We start from the raw sequence: 21,589 nt of genomic DNA, 5'->3' as shown, positions 1-21,589 counted from the left end.
AGTTGACAGTGCAATTACTCCACTAAATTATAATTTCCTGTTCTGACACATCATATTTGGGCTCCACGGCTTTTCAAATGAAAACATTTTGCTCTACTACAAATTTCTGACGGCTAGCGGTACTAGCTATGTTTCATTTTATATGATAAGCCTATAATATATAGCCACTGTTGGGTTGAACAAGGAAATGGCAAAGTTCTCAATAACTTTTCACAAGTAGAGTTGTGGAAATTATTTTTATTTTCATTATATGAAAGGACAGTATCACAATTGTAATGTGCACACTGCATCCTGGACAGAAACAGTTGCATTTGAAACATCTGCTGCTGCTAAAAGGACATTGACTTTCTGCAGGCATGCTGTAGACTTTGTGTTCATATATAAATTATGAAAGAAAATTAATGTGCCCTCTTTGGGGATTCGTGTCAGTGTTTGTGGGACTGTAGCTTCAGGTTTGTATTGTTGACTGGAATCTACATGAAAAAATGCATCTCAGGCCATGTTATGGAATAACGCAAAAGAGGTTAAATAGTTAGTGTACCTAGTGGCTTTCTTCAGCAAGAGATTAAGTAAGTAATGTGTAATATATTATTTCTGTTGAGCAACAATCCTGACATGAAATATCGCACATGGAAACATCGCAAGCAGCTATTGAATGGATATGCTGTCCATCAGCATTACACTGAAAAGTACATATAACCTGCCAAAAATGGGAAAAACAGTTTTGCATAATTTAAGTGCTTTATCTTGTTTTTTGAGGTACAATCACTCTCGTGCCGATCAAATTTCCATAGGAAATATTAAGTCATGTAAAGGAATATGCATGTTTAACAGTGTGGTTTAAGTAGTAAGAGATAAGCAGGATGAGAGAGCAGAAACTTACTGACATATTAAAAGTGTTTTTATGTGAAGTTACAGAAAAGAAAATGCAGCTAAAAAGTGTTAAATGAACCACTGCAACACAGAACTGCTGCAGCTTCAGGTGTCACTCTTCATGGATTCATTCCGACGGTCTTTCCGAGACTGGATCCGTGCACATTTTGGACACTTTTTCACCACAAAACACTTTTTGTGAAAGCAGGCTTTGCACTCTGTGAAAGACAGAAGATATTCATAGGTTTTATGTATCCTGCATATAAACCCAGTGGCAGCATATTACTTGTTATATTTGTGGGGGGGTTGTCAGAAGAATATTATGAAGTTGTACTAAGTCAATCCTGGTTTTAGTCTATAGAGGAACACAGACTGCATCTCGCTTTGTCTATGCTCACCTGGACAGCGTTTACATATGTCTGTCTGAAAAGGAAAGATGATGTCTTTCTCTCTGCAAAACTCACAGATAAAACCTCGGGCAAGACACAGCTGTGTGAAAGAAGTGAGAGAAGAAAGTCAAAATGATTTAATTTCATACAAACATTCACACGTTTTCCTCCTCTAAACATGTGTTGTATTCCTGGCTGTATTTAACTTAAATATTGTCTGAAATGTTGCGTACTTGTTTAAACGGGCACAAGGATAGGAGTCGTGAAAAGCTATTTCTTTAAGTCATCATTTACATATTAAGTCAGGTGAATGGGCCTGAGATCTACAATCCCTAACTTTAAAATACATTTAAAATTAGAAATGCTTTTAATTTAGGTAAGCGGCAATAATATTTAATTACCAAATGCATATCATCAGCACTGGAAAATAATAACACTGTCCTTAGGTAGAAATGTACTGTCTGTACTTTCTAGCTAATAAATAACATTAAAGAGGCCAGGAGCCATCTGGTTCAGAATGACTGACCTCACAGTTTTCCACATGAGTAATGGCAGACTGCAGCACTGCTTTGGCCTGTGGAACCAGCTGACCCTTCTTCACCTTCTGTAGGTCATCCATGGAGAAGAGGTTTGACTGCTCCCTCAGATGAGCAGGGAGATGCTCCAGCTCAGCCAGCACACTAGGACACAAACACAGGGCAGATTAAGTTACTAAGTAGTTACTAGACCGTGTGTGAACTAGTAAATCTTATACCTAGCATACAGTCACGGCCAAACTCTTTATTTATTTACCATTAAAAGGTTTTTGAAACTTAATAAATCCTTGTAATAGTTCTTTAATATGTGATAGAAACATAAAAAAATACTCAGCAAATTTAATGAAAAACACATTTTGATCCACTGCCAAACCTGTAAATGAAGTAATGTCTTTATTTTATAAAACAAGGACATGAGCTGTTTATACATACATACAATATATATCAACTTTGTATTATCTCCAAATGTTACCTTTGTGATAATCTGCAGGCTTTTAGCAGCTTCTTGATTCCCAGCAGCTGATCCTGCACCTCCTGATGGGAGGATAGAGGGACATGTTAAAAAGGAATACAAAACTAAATGAAAACAACCTAATAGTTTGTCATTGAATTTCAGTATCGGCTTTGAAATCTAATTCCACAGACTACTTACTAAATACAGTAAAAGAATAAATAAAATGCCAGGATTCTTCCGATGGCTATCGATATGTTTTTAAATGTGAATGATTGCTTTCGGGCATCTATGATCACGGTAAGCACAACAGTAATAATTTAGTCATTAACTCACCCTAAACCTGTCCAGTTCTTTCACTTTACTGTACAGATTTTTACCAACACAGGTCAGGTCAAACAGAGGCTGCTGCCACACTGAATCCAGCAGCTGTTTGGAGAAATCACTCACAGGGTACCTGAAATATCAGGATTATTGTGAGTTATGATGATGTTACAGGGTTTAGAAGTGCACTGCAAGTTATTTAGAAGTAATTTACATTTACAAGACATTTAATCATTTCAGTTTTCTATATGAATTAACTATACATTTAACATATGTTAACAGTTACTATAATATGTTGTCTGATTTGATCACCTGCCAAAATCCCAGCAGGACAGTACTCGACCCGGAATCACAGCCTCTGAGCCGCTGTGACAGCAGTCACAGAAATATCTGCAAAAATGAATAACAACAGATCAATGATTCATTTGTAATAACTTCATTATTTAAATATAGATGGTTTAATATCTGATTGCAGGAAAACTTAGCTCATATTTGGGTAATAACATGTTATTTTCCATACCTGCCGAGGTATTCACAGTACCGCAGTTTCTTGATGTACCCTGGTGGGAGACAGAGAGTCTTATATTTGGTTTTGCTGCTTGTTACATTGTGAAGACATGGCTGAGGCCTGTGTTTGGTATTTACTGGTACTCAACCTTGATTACTATAGACAACAATGATTTCAGTGAGGAACAGTTTTTTACATTTATTTATTCCTTTTTAAGAAATGACAAAGTTACATTTCACAGAATGACTTTGAGTTTTAGACAAAAATGCTGAATACAGTTGTATTAGTGAAGTGCATGACTTATAAATCTCTCTGCTTTTTCGGTAATGGAAGCATTTTCTGACTATAGTTTATTCTCCTGTGGAGGGATTAAAAATGGTTTTATGAATGCGAATGTAATGTTCAGATAAAAACTAAAACAAAAATCCTCTGCAATTCATATTATGTAATGCAGTACTCACTGGGCTCCACCTCGGTCCCACAACCTGCACACAGGAAGTGTTGCGAAGCCACTACCTCGCTTCGTCTGAACAAAGAAAAGAAACCCACACACATTCAGCTCTAAATACACAATCATTTATAGCATCAGAAATAAACCATTTTTCCGCTGCGCTGTTGTGTCATCACATATAAATGAGACCTGTGCGTTGGCTGGACCGTGAAGATGATCTGGAAACGTGGTGGTGCCCAGCTCAGGGATCCTCTCATCCTGGTACGCTGTCGGATCTCTTCTGTCAGGCTATCGCTGCTCACCGCCACATTTTCTGTACCCGGCAGCTGGTATGAACAGGAAGAACAGAGGATACTTGTGGTCATTTCTGGAGTCCAGTCCCAGCAACGTGTAATAAATATGCGGGAAAGTTTTCTTTGTCATCAGCCACCAATATCTTATTATATATTTATCTTGCATTAAAATACCAAGTTGAGAAAGTGTTATAGTCATAGTTGATTTGTGATGCTGTTCTCACCTCCTGAAGCGAGCTGCGAAGGCTTTGCCGGCCACGCTGAAGCTCAGTAGAAGGGAGCCAACTTTTTTTGAAATCCAACACCAGCTGCTGGGCTAGCTGCTCAGCACTGCACCATGGACATCATAGATTTAGTCAGATTTAAAAGAACAAGCGCTTACATTATTAAAATGCACGTTTACTGAAAGGAATAGGTTTTCTTACTTTTTTAGAGACTCTCTCTGAGTTAGTGTATGATCAACTCCACAGTCTGAAACAGAAACACATAATATGATGATTATGTTTATTCTCGTTTAATCCAATATTAAGAAAATAATTTCTATATTTAGTTGCTATAATAATGTATATGTGTTGATAAATGTCATAGAAAAAAACAACGTTTAAAACAATCAGTTCCTGATATAAAGTCAGTGAACACTAGGGGGGAAACAAATACTGTAGGCTTCAAATTTCCAAGCGCAGATAAAATCTAGATACGTTCACAGTAAGAAAGCACTTTCTGCTGATCAAAGCATGTTTATATGAGTTCTTTGTTGCTTTTGACTCAGATGGAAGATTGGTGGAAAGGAACAATCAACCTGTTGATACCATCTTCACAGCATTTAGGCTGTAAGAAATTAGTCATCCTGTAGCTTTTTAGTCTGGCTTTTTGTCTAAAAACATTATCCGGACAAAGTTGGGACAAAGGAAGATGTAGGACGACCCATTCCTGGTCAAAACAATATGTTTGATGAGGAACTATTTAAGGAATGTGTGTTTCATTAAAAATAGAATTTCTTACCTTCGAATCCGCTGTCAGTGGAGAGCACAGACAGAGTTTTCATTTGATGTTTAGGCTCATCCTTCCCTGCTTCCTCCTCCGCTTTGTCCTGTGTTTGCTGCTCTACACATGGGTGTGTTTCTCTGTGTGACATCTTCATGTCTTCATCAAGATGTCTTCGCTTGTATCTCTCTCGTCTAGGATCAACTCTGCTGTACTTTACTTTATGCCTGTGTAATCTAAATGTCTGCTTCTGTGGCGAACTCTCCTGTGCAGAGCTTTTATGTCTTTCCTTGCACATCAGGCAGTTTGTGTCCATCGTGGAACGCCACTGATCTAAGCTAAGAGTCCATTTTGCATTTTCGAGCATCTCCAGCACCATGTCCACCACAATAAAATGAGCGTTTTCCTGCACACAGACAGACACTGGTGAGACGCTGCTGAGAGCATTTGGCACCTGTCTGCTGGCACAAATCTGGCTGTGATTTCACATTTCTATATTTAATGCCAAACACTATAGTAACCCGATTAAAGGCATAAAATGAAGTAATTCATAAGTAATTCAATAAGGTAAAAAAAAAAAAAAAGTTCAGTGTCTTAGATTTACATTTACATGGTCTAATAGTAACAGATGGATAAAGATATGTGTTTATTAATGGCATGCTAAGGAGGATTGTTGATATATAAATGATAAGTTAAGCACTTGCTAATACCTTACTGATGTTTAATAGTGGGACATTATTCTACCACCTTTAATTTCATATATCTGTAGCTTATAATTTGCAGTTGTATGACTCAGCCAATAATTTTTAAAATAAGCAGCTTGTTTTACAATAGAAAAATAAAGGGGTGTGTCATTAGCGTTTTTATATTTACTTTTATTAATTTCATTCCAAAATAAATAAAACTGTGAATGACTGTTGGGGGGAAAATGTAATGTACCTTTTCCAGTTCACAACTGGTCTTGTAGATCTCTGCAGGGGATGCTGGGATATCACTGCTGCTTCTTTCTTTGCTTTGTTGTGTTGAGGTAGCGCATCCTGATGAAACACACACACACACATAAATAAACTGACTGGGTTTCTAGCCTTTTTAACATTTATATGTTTTCAGTGTTGCTAACGTCAGGTTCATATTTGCATTCAGTGCACTCAGTGTATCACTGTTACTGTCTGCTCAGTTCTATATTTTTATTCTTGGGCTTTATTGAGAGTATAAACGTGGGTATTCATAAAACACTAAAAAGTTTTCTCAAGATTATGCCAAAGGAAAAGGTGGCAATATAAATGTGTACAAAGGCCTACAGTCAAAGCCTGGAGTAGCTTTACATGTTTCACAGTTCAAAATAATCCCTATTTATCGTATACGTTTTCCCTGAATCCCTGAGTTTACACTCATGCCTTGAATCCAGCTTCTTTCTGATGTCCTTCTCCTCACAGAACTTTCTCTTATTCTTTTTTTTTACTTTTACACCTTACAAGTACAGTGTGACGTCTGGGTTTTTATGAGTTGTTGCCGTCAACTTTTATGTCTCTTAACTTCATCACGCTGAGATTCAGAAGTGTTTGTGGTACATTTGAAAGACGCCATCCTAAATAATCTTTTCCCTTATTAAAGAAAATCTGCAGCTCAAAACCGGGAATGAAATCATAGAGTTAGTGTGTTTTTGGACATGGTTAGTCTCCTTATAGGCACAATAAAACTGCCAGCCACCCTTTACTACTTGACACAGCTGAAAAATACAAAACAAAAATCAGTAAACCCCAGTAATGCTATTTTACCTGGTGTGTTGTTGGGAATGCAACTACTCTGGGTCCGCCTTTTATGCTCCTCAGCTAATCCCTGCTGACCACTGTAGGGAAGGTGGAGGCTGGGAGTCAGAAGCCGTTTCAGATTTGATGAGATAGAGGTAGAGCTTTGCTTTTTAGCCATCTCCACTGCGAATGACAACTGATAGGAGCTCGGTTTGGATTCCAGATCCTCCCCACTGCTGGATGTCGACCACTCCTGGGGACCCAGAGACGGTGAACCAAAGACAGGAGATGGTGGGTCCGAGCTAAAAGCAGAAACATTTCACTTTAGATGGAGAGGTTTCAAAACAATGCAAGTGAAGATCATCCAAGAAATAAACACCAAATTAAATGTTAACCATTAAAAAGCACATATTGTGCATCACCTGACAAGCAGCTGAGTGGCATCAAATGTTTACTCATCACTTTAACAAGTAATTAGTTGTTAGTAGTTAGTGTGAGCAGTGAAAATAGTATGTTCACTGTATTTTCAACAGAAACATGAGGAATATCCTGTTTCTTCTTTTTACTTTGAGGCATAAAACCATAGCTGCAGAAATAAAATAAAGGTCTCTTTATTTACTCATTTCAGTTCCTGTTTGCTCATAGGCTCTTGGCAACCACACAACTTTCATGACATTTACCATAAAGTATCTCAAATGTCAAACACTGTGAGTCCTAAGCAGTAAACACTGGCTCCTGCTGCAATTATTCACAAGAAGTAAAGCTTGTTGTTTACATATACAGCATACTGTGTAGTGTTAACATGAGCTTATTAGTTTTATTGTGTTACTTTACCTCCAGCAGCCAGTTATCCCACAGTAACTGAAGTCTCTAAAGCCTTAGCGCCATCAAGTGGTGCTAGATTAACACTGTGGTAAGCAGACTGTGCTATATTCCTATTCACTATTAGGTATGAGGTGACCACAAAGCAACAACCTAAATGTGGGGCAAAGAGTGTGTGTCTGTGAGACAATGTGGGACAGCTGGTGAAATGCTAAGAGAGGGCCTGCACTTTTCATGTGTGTAATTTAAAAAAATAAACACACAAACTAAAGGACAAAAATACTCATTCATATGAAGGAAATTTTCCCAGCCTGCTCACTGAGGAATGCAAGGTTGTGTTTTTCATGAGGCTTCTTTCGCTTGTCTGTTCCCTTTTTCTATCCCGATAACTAGGAACTGTTGTGCGTACTGAGCAGTCTGGTGACTTTTGGTTTCAGCAGGACGGCATTCACACAGCACCGTGTCTTATTTAGAGCAATACATATTTTGTAAAATTGGCGTGTGCTGTGTTTAGTTCGCGTTACAGCTGGAACTCAGTGAAGCTGCATTTCCTTTTCTCTGAGTTCGACTCCACTAAAAAAGGCAAAGTTGTGACTTTAAGGTTATTTGTTTCTTTTCCCCATTTATTAGCTTAGTGTAGACAGTAAGTGAATCTGCATATTACCTAGATACATATACGGTGAATAATGTCTCCATAGGTCAAAAAACACTTTTTCTTTTACAAAAATGTACTTTTGGTGTAGTTATTAACAGATTCACCTGACATGGAAAAGCTTTGAGACCAGGAGGAAGCAAAAACAAAGATTCAAGGGAGCCCAACTTTGTGTCTTCCTACTGCTTATCACAAATCAAAGGATTACATCAGGAAGGGCCAAATCAAACATGCAGATCCATCCACTGTGGACACCCTGTGGGAAATAAGGGTGCAGCCATATAAACTGAAAACTTAACTCTAACTCTCCTTTAATTAATTTTATAGTTATCAGATCTATACATGACTAATGATACCTTTTTGTGAAGCATCTTGCAAAACTAACTGAAGTGTCCTAATTTTTTGCTAAAGGATGCATAAAAGTATGCAATATAGACAGTTTAGTGAAGTGTAGAAGAGGCAGAACAGGTTAGTTAGCTGTACCGCTGTGGAGGTTCCAGTGATGCACTATGTTGGACTGGTGCAGGACAGGCTGTGGTGCACATGTTAGGTATTATTTTAATAATTTCTACCTTTGCTACTAGCTTCATATTGTGTAGGACTGGGATGGACCATTAAATTTCCCAAGGGTGGGACTGTTGTGTTGAACTGCATCAAAAAGCTGAACTCAGTTCGGCTCAATATTAATATTATCTCTATAAATGGCCACTGTCTGTTAAGAGTAGATGTTACAATTTGTCAATGCAAATGTGAAATAAGCACATGCCAACATTGTATCACTATAATCAACATTCCCACAAACAATTGTGGACAAAGTGTGTTTTGTAAAATTTCCAGATTTTCTGTTTATAGTTTAATTACATCATTTGCAGTTTTGAAAATGCAAAGGAAAGTCACATCAACAGCAAATGCAAGATTTGCTTTCCATTGTGCATATGAGAGCTCTGGAATGTCCTTGTCACAAAATTTCTGCTCTGTTTTTAGCACTTTGCCTACGCTGAGCCACCTCCCCCATGTGTGGGAACCTATGTCACCATGTTCAGTCTGATGTGCCTACAAAAGTGCAACAAACTGTCGGTGATTCAATGCTCCTGCCCTGATGAAATTGACTATTTTAGTTACAGCATCAGAAACCTGATTCATTTTTAGCACTGACTTACACTGCACGTCCTGCTGTATGATACAGTTCAAAAATACCAGTTCCTGTTTTTGGTTAATTTCATTTTGCATCTGCTTCAAAAGCAGATTTGAACAGCCATAGTTTGTAACATCAGCCTGTTTGTCCCATTGCAGAGCTTGCCTCTCCAATCATGCCTTTCACTCAACACATTCCTGATAGCTCCGCTGTCCACTTTTCAACTGAAAATCCAGATTTCCTGCAAAGGTGTTGAAAGACTCTTGATCTTGCTTGGAGAGTGGCATATTCTTAATTGCTCCTTTCCTCTCAGGTGCAAAAGAATTCACCAAACATTCACTGATAAACTCCCCATCAGAGTATGAATTACAGTTTTAGCGATTTTGTTGGAAGTAAAAATAAAAAACTGGATGATTAAAGATTGTTAAAGAAAAAAAGAGAAGGGCTTGTTGCTTGTGTAGCTTTGCTAGCAAAGGTTCAGATGTCGAGTTCTTGTATTTCTCAATCCTTAAACATAGTAATCTGCTCCAAAAACCACACACATGGCTTTACCTGTGACTACAGTAAATAAATACTTAGAAGACTGTGTGTTAAAAACTCTGCATCAGGGGGTCTCAAACTTAAATGAGCTGTAGGCCACTGCTGCTACTGTCATTTCATGTGAGGGCCACTGTAGTGTTCAAAAAACAAACAAATAAGAAAACACCCACAAATATTTCTGAAAATCTAGTGTTTTGTTCGTTTTTTTAATAATTTCAAATATTGTATCACAAGACAAAACTACAAACAGGAAGACTTTTTTTGTGACTCTTAAATAACTGAAGCCTTTTATTGAACTACCAAAGAAACAAATCGGTAAACTGTTTCTGACCAGACACGTGGCAGCACTTCAGCTATGATAAGAATGCAGACATAAGTGTACACATGAGTTTTTGACTGCTAGTGAAAACTGTCTTCTTCACAAATAACTCTCACTAAACTCAATCCCTCAACATGTTTTTACTCTCTGTTCATATTGCCTTCATATTAAATAGCTTTTTGCTTTTTAAAGGACTTATTTTAACATTGCAGTCAACAACAAACTAATCTTCCCTAAAAAAAAAGGTAACTTCAAGAGCCAAATTGTATTATATTTCTTCACGTCAATATACAGGCCTCAAGTAGGTGTGACGTGGGCCACAAGTGGCCTCTAGGCCGCAAGTTTCAGACCCCTGCTCTATATTCTGCATCAGTCTTTCTGACATATTTCAGGGCCAGCAAACTCGAAGTGGCATTTACTTGCAGACATAAATGCATGTTTTGTTTTGTTTTGTTTTTTCATATCATCTTCACAGCAAAAGAAACTAAGTTCTATTGTGATTTCCCACAAAATGTAAGGACTGTTTGCTGGCTGAAATGGGACAAACTGGGTGTATATCTATCTATATTATGCTTAAATCCCAATTTCCAATTGGCCTCACACTGGCAGGGGCAACCAAATGGGCCAGGTGGAGCCCGGGGCCATACCATACTCTGGGCTGATCTAGAGGTCTGGAAATCAGCCTTTTAGCTCTCTGCTTATGTCTTATTTAAACTGAGTTAGCCCAAAGAACAGAAAATATCAGAATAACAGCACAGCACCACTACACCCAATTATAGGGTTCCCCCACCAGCCGAATCCCATTTTAACTCCTGGTCCTAAGTATCTGAATAATACAAGTGTTAACATGTTTTATGCCACCTACAGTTTACCTGTGCGTACTGAACTGTCGCAGTAAAATCATGTAGCATGCAGCTTTGTTCAAGTGGACAAAGTTGTTGCTTTGTGTGGATTCCAAACAGCTAATGATAAAAGTCATTCATGAACTGTAGCACTCAAGAGAAAAGACTGAATGACTCATGCACAACTCTTACTTCAAGTTTGATACGATAGTTACTGGTTTGCCCATCATCACAGCTTACAGCTTATTTTAGAAAAGCATCACCTAAAAAAGCACCTTTAGAAACGTAATATAATCGTTTAGGCTTTGTCTTTTTTTACCCATGAAACCCTTCCCTGGTTTCTTCACCCCCAATGAATAACAACAAGACTTTAGAAAAGTATCTATCTTGCAGTGTTGCCCTTTAAAAGTTAGAGTCACTCAGAATGTGGGAGACAGTTTCAATATGTTTGAGGAGGCATTGTTTTTTTAAAAGCACACTGCACTCTGATCGCTCTACACACTGCTCAGCCACAACAGATGCTTTAGCTGATAGGTGTATCTCACCGCACTTTGTTATTATTTCTTATATAATTAGTCGTATATTCCATCTATGACACATGTAGATCTGTGTTTCTTGGTCATTTTTTATTTGTTATGCAATCATTTGTAATAATGATATTGCTGAAATGTTTTGTAATGCTTTGAACATATATAGTGGTTACCTGGGACTAGATGTATCATTTACTCCTCCGTGCCAGGAGATGGGCCTGCTGCGTCTGGAAATGACCGGACTGCTCCGGGGAAGGTGGAATTTTTTATCCTCTGGATCCAAAAGAGAAAGTTCCTCTTTGCTCTGGATGTCAGTATCTGTCAATACTATGTTGCCTTTCTTACACTCATCACTCAAACCCTCACTGCTGTGGCTGAGTCTGTCTGACTTGGAGTCAAGGAAAGATTTAAAATTGAGGCAATTGACTTTTGTCTGCTGGTGGTGATGGGAAGATGATGAATTTGCTTCTGCTCTGTCAGTTTCTGGTGGTGACAGAAGGAGAAGTGGGTTAGAATCCATAGCAGCTGACTGTTGTGTTTGGTAGCAAAGCAAAACAAGGGAGACAGCAAAGAAAAAGTTAGGCCTGATCAATATGTATTCCAAAGGCATTCTTCGTTTTAATTGCACGTAGATTTTTGGAGCTGGAACCAGAAACAGAGACTGTTCTGGAAAAGATATGTCCAGATAATTTCAAGCTAAAAGCCTAGAAGTTTTAAACTAAAGCTTTGCGATAAATGTTTCAGTAACTCTCTGGTGTTTCCTGTGTGGTGGCGGTCATACGTCTTTCAAGATGCCTAGAACAGAAGGTTTACAAATATGTGCTGGATCTTACCTGTAGATGCCATTGCAGGGCTTTTTGACTCCACTATGTCCACATACCAGCTGACATACTTGGAACTATACAGAGAGGAGGACATGGTGCTGTGGCTTCCCATCTGTGCAGAAAAAGAGAGGCATTGTTTCTCAATTACTTTGAAGCAAACTTCCTGCTGCTTTCAGAGCAGAGGCAACACAAGTACCAGTTGTGTTATTGACTAATGGTTGTACAAGATCAGAAAGTATTAAATGTTCTGTAATATTGTGTAAGTTATTAAGCTGCTGAAAATGTTGGGAAGGTTTATTAGTTCTGCCACAATTTGGAACTGATGAGAATAAAAATAAGTAAATAAATATACATATTCATTAGGCAAGGATATGCAAGATTGTAACCTAAATCTTTATCATAATGCAAATTTTAAAGTGTGAAGGTATCTCAGGGGAGAGTTAAAGATTTTTCAAATTTAAAACAATTACAAATACACTGTCATCCGAACTCCCAGTGTGGAGCAATGCATGCATTTCCCAGGAAATGTGGCATCATAGACTTTTTACTTGTGCAAGTCACAACTGCACAGAGTGTGTAGCTGAATTATTTCATTAGCTCAAAGTAGAGCAACTGTTTGTCTGTGCCATCAACTTCTCTGGATGTTCTCAATTCTTTCAACTGGCAAGTTATAAATATTACTACATCCACAGATGCTGATAACTGTTTGCAAAGGGGAGGTTGGCAAGATGGCGTCGTAGCGCGAACACCCGTCTCACTGTGCTCCGGTGAGGTCCCCCGATTATCCGTCTAAAATACGTGTTCACCTGGTGAAACGTTACAAATGTGCGTGGGAGTAACTCTATAATGAGTCTGGACGACTATTTTTCTAAAATGCCTAACGTCAGGTCTAAGAAAAAGACAGCTCCGGTTGTGCAAGCTAGCGACATTGTGGGTCCTATGGCGGCTGAGCCTGAAGAAGCTAACGCCAGCGACACAGAAATCTCCGCTGACGCTGAGGAAACTGGGAGTGATATCGACCCGAATATCCTTGCGGCTCTGAGTAAGATAACTGACAGCATTACAACTTTATTGGATGTTAAAGTTGATACTGTGCTGGCCGCAATCCGTGAACAGACGTCTCGGATCCAGGCTCTGGCGACACGGGTGGGAGACGCCGAGATACGGATTTCAGGCGTGGAAGACACGGCAGGTGTATTGCAGGCGAAAGTGGCTCGACTCGAAAAACAAGTAACTGACATGGCAGACCACATGGACGATTTAGAGAACCGCAGCCGCAGATGTAACCTTCGCCTGGTCGGGCTTCCCGAGGGCACGGAGGGAAATGATGTTGTCGCCTTCATGGAGTCATGGCTCCCCTCCTATCTCGAGCTCACAACTAAAAATGGGAAGATCAAACTAGACCGCGCTCACCGCTCTCTAGCACCGAGGCCGGGCCCCAGCCAGCGCGCCAGACCCATCATTATGAAGCTTCACAACTTTGCTGATAAACAACGTGTGATGGCCGCAGCTCGGCGCCTGGCTACGCAGCCGAACCAACCAACAAGTCGGATCAAAGTCTCCTTCTTTAATGATTATTCAGCGGCGGTAGCCAAGAAACGCAAGGCTTTCGACGAGGTGAAAAGCTGCCTGAGGAAGAAGAATGTGGATTATGCGCTTCTCTACCCCGCCACACTGAGGCTGTTTGCCAACGGCAAGGAGAAGAGATTTAACACACCGGAGGCAGCTGCGTCCTACGCGGACTTGCTGCCCTGAATCCCCGTAACCACCGGAGTACTCCTTTTCTTCACACTATGCCTTAATTAACCGGTGTGAGTACTTGCCGAATCTAGGTGTATATGACTCTTTTTTTTCGTCCTCGCTGCTTATAAGCGACCAGGTGAAATCTTCCACCCCATCGGGCACCGGACGGACTGTGTTTTCGTCTATGGGTAGGCGTGAGTTACGCGCGTGCAATGCCCTTCGGCTTTCCCGACGGGCAGGAGGAGATTGGTTTTTCCCTACATGTTTAGTAGGGCTGTTGCCAAATCACTGTTCTTTGAATGTTCCGTCACACAGCTCTTTCATGCCTTTTTTATTTTTATTTTATTTATTTATTTTTTCAACCAGGGTGTGGTGAACCCTTTGGCTCAATATGCTTTGTGTGATACATGAATAAGTCTAATAATGAGTAGGCTGCGAATATGCACCTGGAATGTACGAGGGGTTCACAGCCCTATTAAGAGGAGGAAGATATTTACTTGTCTAAGAAAGGACGGTGTAGATGTTGCTATGTTACAAGAGACACATCTTGATAATAATGAACACTTGAAGTTGCAACAAGGATTATATGGACAAGTGTTTTTTTCATCCTTCACTACAAGAAGTAGAGGAGTGGCAGTGTTGATTAGGAAAAATGTACCTTTTGTAGTAACTGATTGCGTTAAGGATCTGAAGGGCCGCTACGTGATAGTCAAAGGGATTTTGCAAGGCCAAAATATCTTATTACTGAATGTTTATTTTCCACCTGCCCACCCAACTACCTTTCTTACCAAAATGTTTCTGGAATTAGCCCCATTTCTTCCTAACTCTACCGTTATTATTGGTGGTGATTTCAACTTAATGTTAAATCCGCTTATGGACAGATTTCCACACAGCATTGCAACTCCTTCTCCTCAGGCCAAAGCGCTTCATGCTCTATGCGACGAGTTTGGACTTGTGGATGCTTGGAGATATACTCACCCCTCCGATAAGCAATACACATTTTTTTCGGCTCCGCATAGGTCCCAAACTAGAATTGATTACTTTTTTCTCCCGAAAACTGACTTAGGTTCAGTAGTATCGTGCGACATAACAAGTATAATCATCTCAGATCACGCTAGGGTAATCATGGATCTCGATCTTAAAGCTGCGCTTCATAGGTCCCGCCACTGGAGGCTTAATACCATTATTCTTAAGGATGAGGAATTTACCTCTCACTTCTCTGCAGAATTTAAAGCGTTTTTGGATATCAACACCCCCTCAGCTACTACTGCCTCTGTTTTGTGGGAAACATGCAAAGCTTATGCGAGGGGCCTAATTATTTCGTATTCTGCGACAAAGAAGCGACAACGGATGGAGGAACAAAAATCTTTAGAGAGCGAATTGATGGATAAGGAGAAAACATATATTGCCTCCCCATCACCACCATTATGGCAAGAAATAACCGCACTCAGGTCAGCGCTGAATTGCCTTCTTACCAGAGATGCAGAGAAGAAACTTAAATACACCAGACAGAGGTTCTACGAGCATGGAGATAAGGCCGGTAAATGTCTGGCGTACTATGTTAAGAAGCGCGCAGAATCGAATACCATTGCAGCGATATCTGATGAAGGTGGCCACAAGATATATGAAAACAAACTGATAAATGACTGTGTTAAGAAGTTCTACGAAGCCTTGTACTCTTCTCAACAAGTCCCGGAGGGGGTGCAGCTGATGCATAATTTCTTCACCCAATTCGACTTACCAAATTTGTCAGAGGAACAGAAGACTGCCCTTAACAGCCCTATAACTAAGACCGAAGTGTTTAAGGCTATTAAATCACTGCGAAGTGGAAAGTCACCAGGGCCTGATGGCTTCTGTTGTGAATTTTATAAACAGTTTCGGGATATTATTGTGGAACCGCTTCTTGATATGTTCAACCACTCCTTCATTACGGGTGAATTCCCGCAGACACTGAAGGAAGCCAACATTTCCCTAATTCTAAAGAAAGGGAAGTGTCCTGATTTGTGCGGATCCTATAGACCTATAGCCCTCTTGAATGTAGATAGGAAACTGCTTTCTAAAATTCTGGCCACCCGCTTAGAAAATTTTTTACCTGTGCTGATAAGGGAGGACCAGACAGGCTTTATAAAGGGTCGAAACTCAGCCACCAATGTTAGACGCTTACTGAACGCTATTGTAGCTTTCAAGCAAAAATCTATTGACGGCCTGGTGCTTTCTCTCGATGCGGAGAAAGCATTTGACAGAATTGAGTGGTCTTATTTGTTGTATACTCTGGGCAAATTCGGCTTAGGGGAGAATTTTATAAAATGGGTCAAAGTTATCTACAATAATCCACAGGCAGCAGTCCTGACTAATGGACTTAGGTCTGATTACTTCAACACTCATAGGGGAGTTATGCAGGGCTGCCCCTTATCGCCCCTTCTATTCGCTCTGGCCATAGAGCCTCTTGCTGAGGCCATAAGGGCGACGCCCACAATACGTAGTTTAGAGATTGGACAGCTGTGTCATAAAATAACCTTATACGCGGACGACATCTTGATTCTTTTGACTAACCCTGTAACATCCGTACCCAGTCTCATTGAGGTGATTGACAGGTTTAGCCATTTCTCTGGCTATAGAATCAATTTGGCTAAGTCAGAGGCCATGCCTCTCGGTACTCTTTTCACAATGCCGGCTACTGTTCCTTCCTTTCCTTTTAAATGGTCTCCTAATGGATTTGTGTATTTGGGGATCTTTATTACCCCGTCTCTCGACCAATTGTACAAAGCCAACTTCACACCCTTATTTGGCAAACTCAAACAGGACCTAGAGCGGTGGGCGTCACTTCCTGTCTCCTGGCTAGGACGCATTGCCCTGATCAAAATGAATGTGCTGCCCAGGCTATTGTATCCTATCCAAATGATCCCCGTCTTGTTCTCTAAGAGAGTACTGAAGGACATAAATGGTTGGCTCACCTCTTTCATCTGGAACAAGCGCAGACCCAGACTCAAGATGGCAGTGTTGCATCTGCCAAGCTCCAGGGGCGGCTTGGATCTACCTAATATTAGATTGTATCAGCTTTCTGCCCATTTAAGATTTGTGAGCGACTGGGTTAGGGGTAAAACCTCAATCTGGTCGGATATTGAGACAGCTCTGTCACAATGCAAACTGAGCGATCTATTATTTTGTAATGATTTTAACGGAATTAAGGCCCTTTGTACAAATCCTGTAACAATCAACACCCTAAAAGCGTGGCGAATTGTCCGCCGTCTTGAGGGAAGATCGAGAATAACATCAACCTTTACCCCTATAATGAATAACCCTGCTTTCCCTCCGGGTTCTTTGGACCCCGGCTTTCAACGATGGTCTGATAAGAATATTAAGTCTCTTGGTGACCTTTTCTCGGGTGGTGAACTCATGTCGTTTGAACAGCTTACCAACAGTTACGGCTTGCCTAGACAGGATTTCTTTCGTTTTTTGCAAATACGACACTATATCACTCACAATACAACCCTTGCTGAGCACCCTGAAGTATCTGATGTTGAGAGGGTTTTGTTTGGGCAACAGCTGACGGTGTCTCTGAGTTCATTTTACCATGTGCTTAATGCTTTGACTACCACTGATGCGCAGGGGATTAGAGGTGTGTGGGAGAGGGAACTGTCGGTAACCATAGATGAAGATAAGTGGGATACCGTTTGGTCTCTCGCAAAAAGGATTTCAATTTGTACTCGGACAAGAGCAATCCAATTTAAGATTTTACACAGATTACACGTATCCCCTCACCGCAGACACCTCTTCAGCCGCTCTCTTTCCCCTGTGTGTCTTAAGTGCAAAACTGATGTAGGGACTTTAACTCACTGTTTTTGGTCCTGTTATAAGCTTCAAGAATACTGGGCTGACATTACAGGTGAACTGGGGAAAATCTTCCACGTTGATATAGAGATGGACCCTTTGTCCCTGATTCTAGGTCTTCCAAGTGACCGCCTAAAAGCGGCGGCCAACAAAAGATTGTATAACACTCTAACATTTGCAGCCAGGAAAAATATCCTCTTACAATGGATCAACGATAGGACTCCCACTGTCTGTGGCTGGCGCAAAATAGTTTTTGAACTGATTCCTCTGGAATACCTCACACACGTTATACACCACAGTGTGGGTCAGTTCTATGGGATGTGGCACCCCTTTTTGGACTATATTGGACCGGACCTTTCCGCTATCTTATTCAAAGGACTACTACACACGTGATCACCACCCGGGCGCTGTAAGACTGACTCACCACCTCTTGTATGTTATATTTTGTATTTTGTATCTTGTATTATGCCTTATTTAAGAGCTGTTGTGTACGTTTTGTGTTTGTACTGTTTTGTTGTTCTGTGTCTACTGTCGAGACACTGTCGTGTTAAAGGAAAATCTGCAATAAAAACAATGATGAAAAAAAAAAACTGTTTGCAAAGGGGATTTAAGCATTTATGTAAAGAGTTAACAGAGTTAAGTGATGCATGTGTTTATATACACTATTCTTAATGACTTGTTTTGCTGCACAACTACTATAATGAAGAAGATCCTTGTAAAAAATAATATGTTTTTAAAAGTTCATACCAGCCTTATGAATTCAAATGGAGGAATTCAGTGTATTAAAAACATAAAACATCATACTAAAATAATGAGAATAGCAGAGTATTTATGTATAACCATCGTTCAGAGGTATTTGGGTGTTTTTATAATGATAGTTTCTAAAACTGAACCAGAACATGGGTGTCTTTTAGGTTACAGCAGATGGGGCTGAACATCAATCGTTCATTTCAGTTGCTTTCAAAGACCTCACAAACTCTCCTGGAAAACAGCTACTGTGGCCAATACTTCATAAAAGCTAATACATGCTAGCAAAGTCTTTAGTTCATCTAGAATTAGAACAGTCTCAGCCGAGAAACTCCAACAACCATGTGCAGAAAGATCTAAGATCTAAGCTTTCATGCTTTGTAAAATAACCCAGCCTGTGCAGTGTGGGTGTGACTCTGATAAAAAAATGGGTGTTGGAGACATCACTCTGTGAGAATTAGCACTATCCTGTACGCAAGACAAACCATTAGAACTACGAAGCATATCAGTCTACATAAAGGTTATTGTAAAGACCTGACAGTGAAAGGTAACACTGAGAAACTTGTTAAATTAATGACATTTAAAAAATTATTTTATTGTTTGAACTCAAATTTTTAAAAAAAACTCGAACGCTTATAAAGCCAACTAAAACAAAATAAAAATACCCAGGACATGTCTTTAGTTTCAGCTGCTGTCAATACAACCAGATAACTACAACTTACAACTTAACTTTTTTTTTTACATGACTTACACGTAGTCAGTTCTGCCTAACATAATGCAGAGGTTAGTTGGTGATTTAAAAAGATAAGAACTTTCCTGACATCACTGTAGCTTATTGGTCCTGAGTTTAGGGCACCCTGATGGCCAACTTCTGCTTTTTTACTTTTTTTTTTACTTCTACCTGGGAATAAATGACAAGGCCTGCTAGAGGGGGATTTTAGGCTAAAACATGATCCATGACGATCAAATTGAGGTGTCACAAGTGGTTACTGGTTACATTGGTACTGAAGTGTTGTGAACCGAATGTCACCGTCTTTGAATCTGAATAAAGCTGGAATGTTTAATCAAAGATGAGAAATCAGCGTAAAACACAAAAGAACTAAATTAAATGAGAAAATGTAGCACTGAACAGCCTTCAACGTCATTAACAGACCTCACATCCAACTAAAACTACAGTTATTTTATAGTCCACCCTCTGTATCCTCATAACACACATATACAACAAAATGTATCCCCAAACAAATCTAAGAAGTGGATTTCAAAGATTTGAGATTTTAAAAAAAAGGAAGAAAACAGCCAAAGATATTTCAGTGCAAATACAAATGTATTACTCTCAAAGCGACACAGAAAGCAGTTTCTACATGAGCCCTGCTGATTAATCTCTCTTATATATCGCTCATATATCTTCAAGGAGCTGCTTCGCTTTAATCAGCAAACAGAGCTTCCTGTATGAATGCAGAAGTAGATTCTAATTGTAAGTGATAATGTCTAAAATATTTCCCTTTTTTGTTTCAGTCAAAGTAAAAAGCAACACGTTGGAAGCAGAGAGAGGGGGGAAGGCAGACAGCAGAAGCAGCACTGACCAGAACACAAAGCTCAGGCTACTCACCAGTTAGTGACTCGAAGAGGAAACCTGTCAGTCTGGTGAAGGGAAGACTAATGCGAGTCTTCAAAAAGCTGCGGCAGCTGGAGAGAAAGGAAGAGGGCTGGTTGGTTTTCAGCACTTCCTGTATTTAAATCAGGTTTGTATTTTCTGTGTCTCAGCAGTCAGTGCTGGGCTTTTTTTCCACTAAGAACAGAGACACCAAGAAGCTCTCAGTACACCGCACAGCACCTTACCACAAAATTACCCTAAATATGTAATCTGCCACTTAAAAAAACACAGGCTTCTGACTTTTTCTCAACTATTTAATAACAGGGAGTTGATTCAGTATGTATTAAGTCATGCTTTTATTTTAGGAGCGTTCATAATACATAACACATAACATATAATTAAAATATTTCTTGTTTCTTTCATTCTAAAGAATGAAGGAACATTTAATGAAATAGAATCAGATCGATTATAGGAGCAAAAGTGTTTCCTTAAACCCATTGCAGGTCTTAAATGTTGTGTTCAAAGGTTCCTCAATTTAAACACCGTCACAGACGCGAGTGCAAAGGTTTCGTTCAGCAGCATATCTTACGTGACATTTCTCAGTGCTCAGCAAAGGCTGGCATGTTAGCTGGCAGTTGGCAGAGGTGAAAGAGGAAGTTCTAGTACAGAGACAAGTATCAATGGCCGAGGGTGTTGTTGAGACGTGATCAGATTGAGACACTTACCTCCAGTCTTTACCTCCAGGTGGCAGCATTTCAGAGCCCAGACATAGCTCAACGTCAGTTGACATTCGGTTGATATTTCAGAACAATTGGTATTTCAGATATAAAGGATGCAACCAGGAATTGTCTGTCTGTCTGTGACAGACAAGCGAACCTGTCTGTGTTCACTTCATATACTGCATTTCCATGGAGGTTTGCATGTTTCAGTAAACTGCTGCAACATTTCCTATTTTCCAAGCAACATGAGAGATAGCATAGAACTTTTGCACAGTACTTTAGACACGGTCAAGTCGACTGGTGAAATTCAAACCAGGTTCTGAAGGGGGGAAGTGATTTAAATGTTTTCGTGATGCTCAGGACTTTTTCAGTTAATTTTTAACTGCTGTAACAAAGAGACCTTACAACTCTGGGATGAATAAAATATATTTCAACTTTGCCATGTCTTCTCTTTAAGGGGTAACTTGATCCAGTAGACAAAGCAAGACGAGTCATCTGAGAAAACTCTTATAAGTCTGATTTTAAACTACAAGTCTAAATGTAATGATTCAGTAAATGTTGTAAGTAAATATGGCTGTTTTTATTAGTGATTATGAAATAAACATTACAACTCATTTGTTTGCTTTAATAAAAGATAAAGATAGATGACTGAGTCTTTTTGGGAAAGAAACACCGAAATCTTAAACCGCAGCACTTCATTCTTTCAAGCATGAACATCCAGAGATGATTTG

The 21,589-nt window shown here is 39.7% G+C and overlaps 1 protein-coding gene across 1 annotated transcript; it reads right to left on the bottom strand.

The window, feature by feature from the left end:
* Window positions 1–722: 722 nt before the first annotated feature.
* rubcnl (rubicon like autophagy enhancer) lies at window positions 723–20,286 on the bottom strand. Its single transcript, XM_004566289.5, has 17 exons — window positions 20,155–20,286; window positions 12,234–12,336; window positions 11,574–11,883; window positions 6,588–6,862; window positions 5,749–5,846; window positions 4,828–5,215; window positions 4,251–4,296; window positions 4,050–4,155; window positions 3,722–3,858; window positions 3,543–3,607; window positions 3,094–3,133; window positions 2,886–2,963; window positions 2,586–2,706; window positions 2,271–2,332; window positions 1,789–1,942; window positions 1,272–1,362; window positions 723–1,091 (listed from the first exon to the last, which is right to left on the bottom strand). Exons 2-17 carry the CDS (start codon window positions 12,334–12,336, stop codon window positions 979–981), a joined length of 2,187 nt encoding a protein of 728 aa, XP_004566346.1. The 5' UTR covers window positions 20,155–20,286; the 3' UTR covers window positions 723–978.
* Between the last annotated feature and the right edge of the window lie 1,303 nt (window positions 20,287–21,589).

The sequence above is a fragment of the Maylandia zebra genome, linkage group LG16 (assembly GCF_041146795.1).
Source record: "Maylandia zebra isolate NMK-2024a linkage group LG16, Mzebra_GT3a, whole genome shotgun sequence".
Classification (NCBI taxonomy): domain Eukaryota; kingdom Metazoa; phylum Chordata; class Actinopteri; order Cichliformes; family Cichlidae; genus Maylandia; species Maylandia zebra.
The sequence above is the reverse complement of the archived record's forward strand: the minus strand, read 5'-3'. Positions and strand labels throughout refer to the sequence as shown.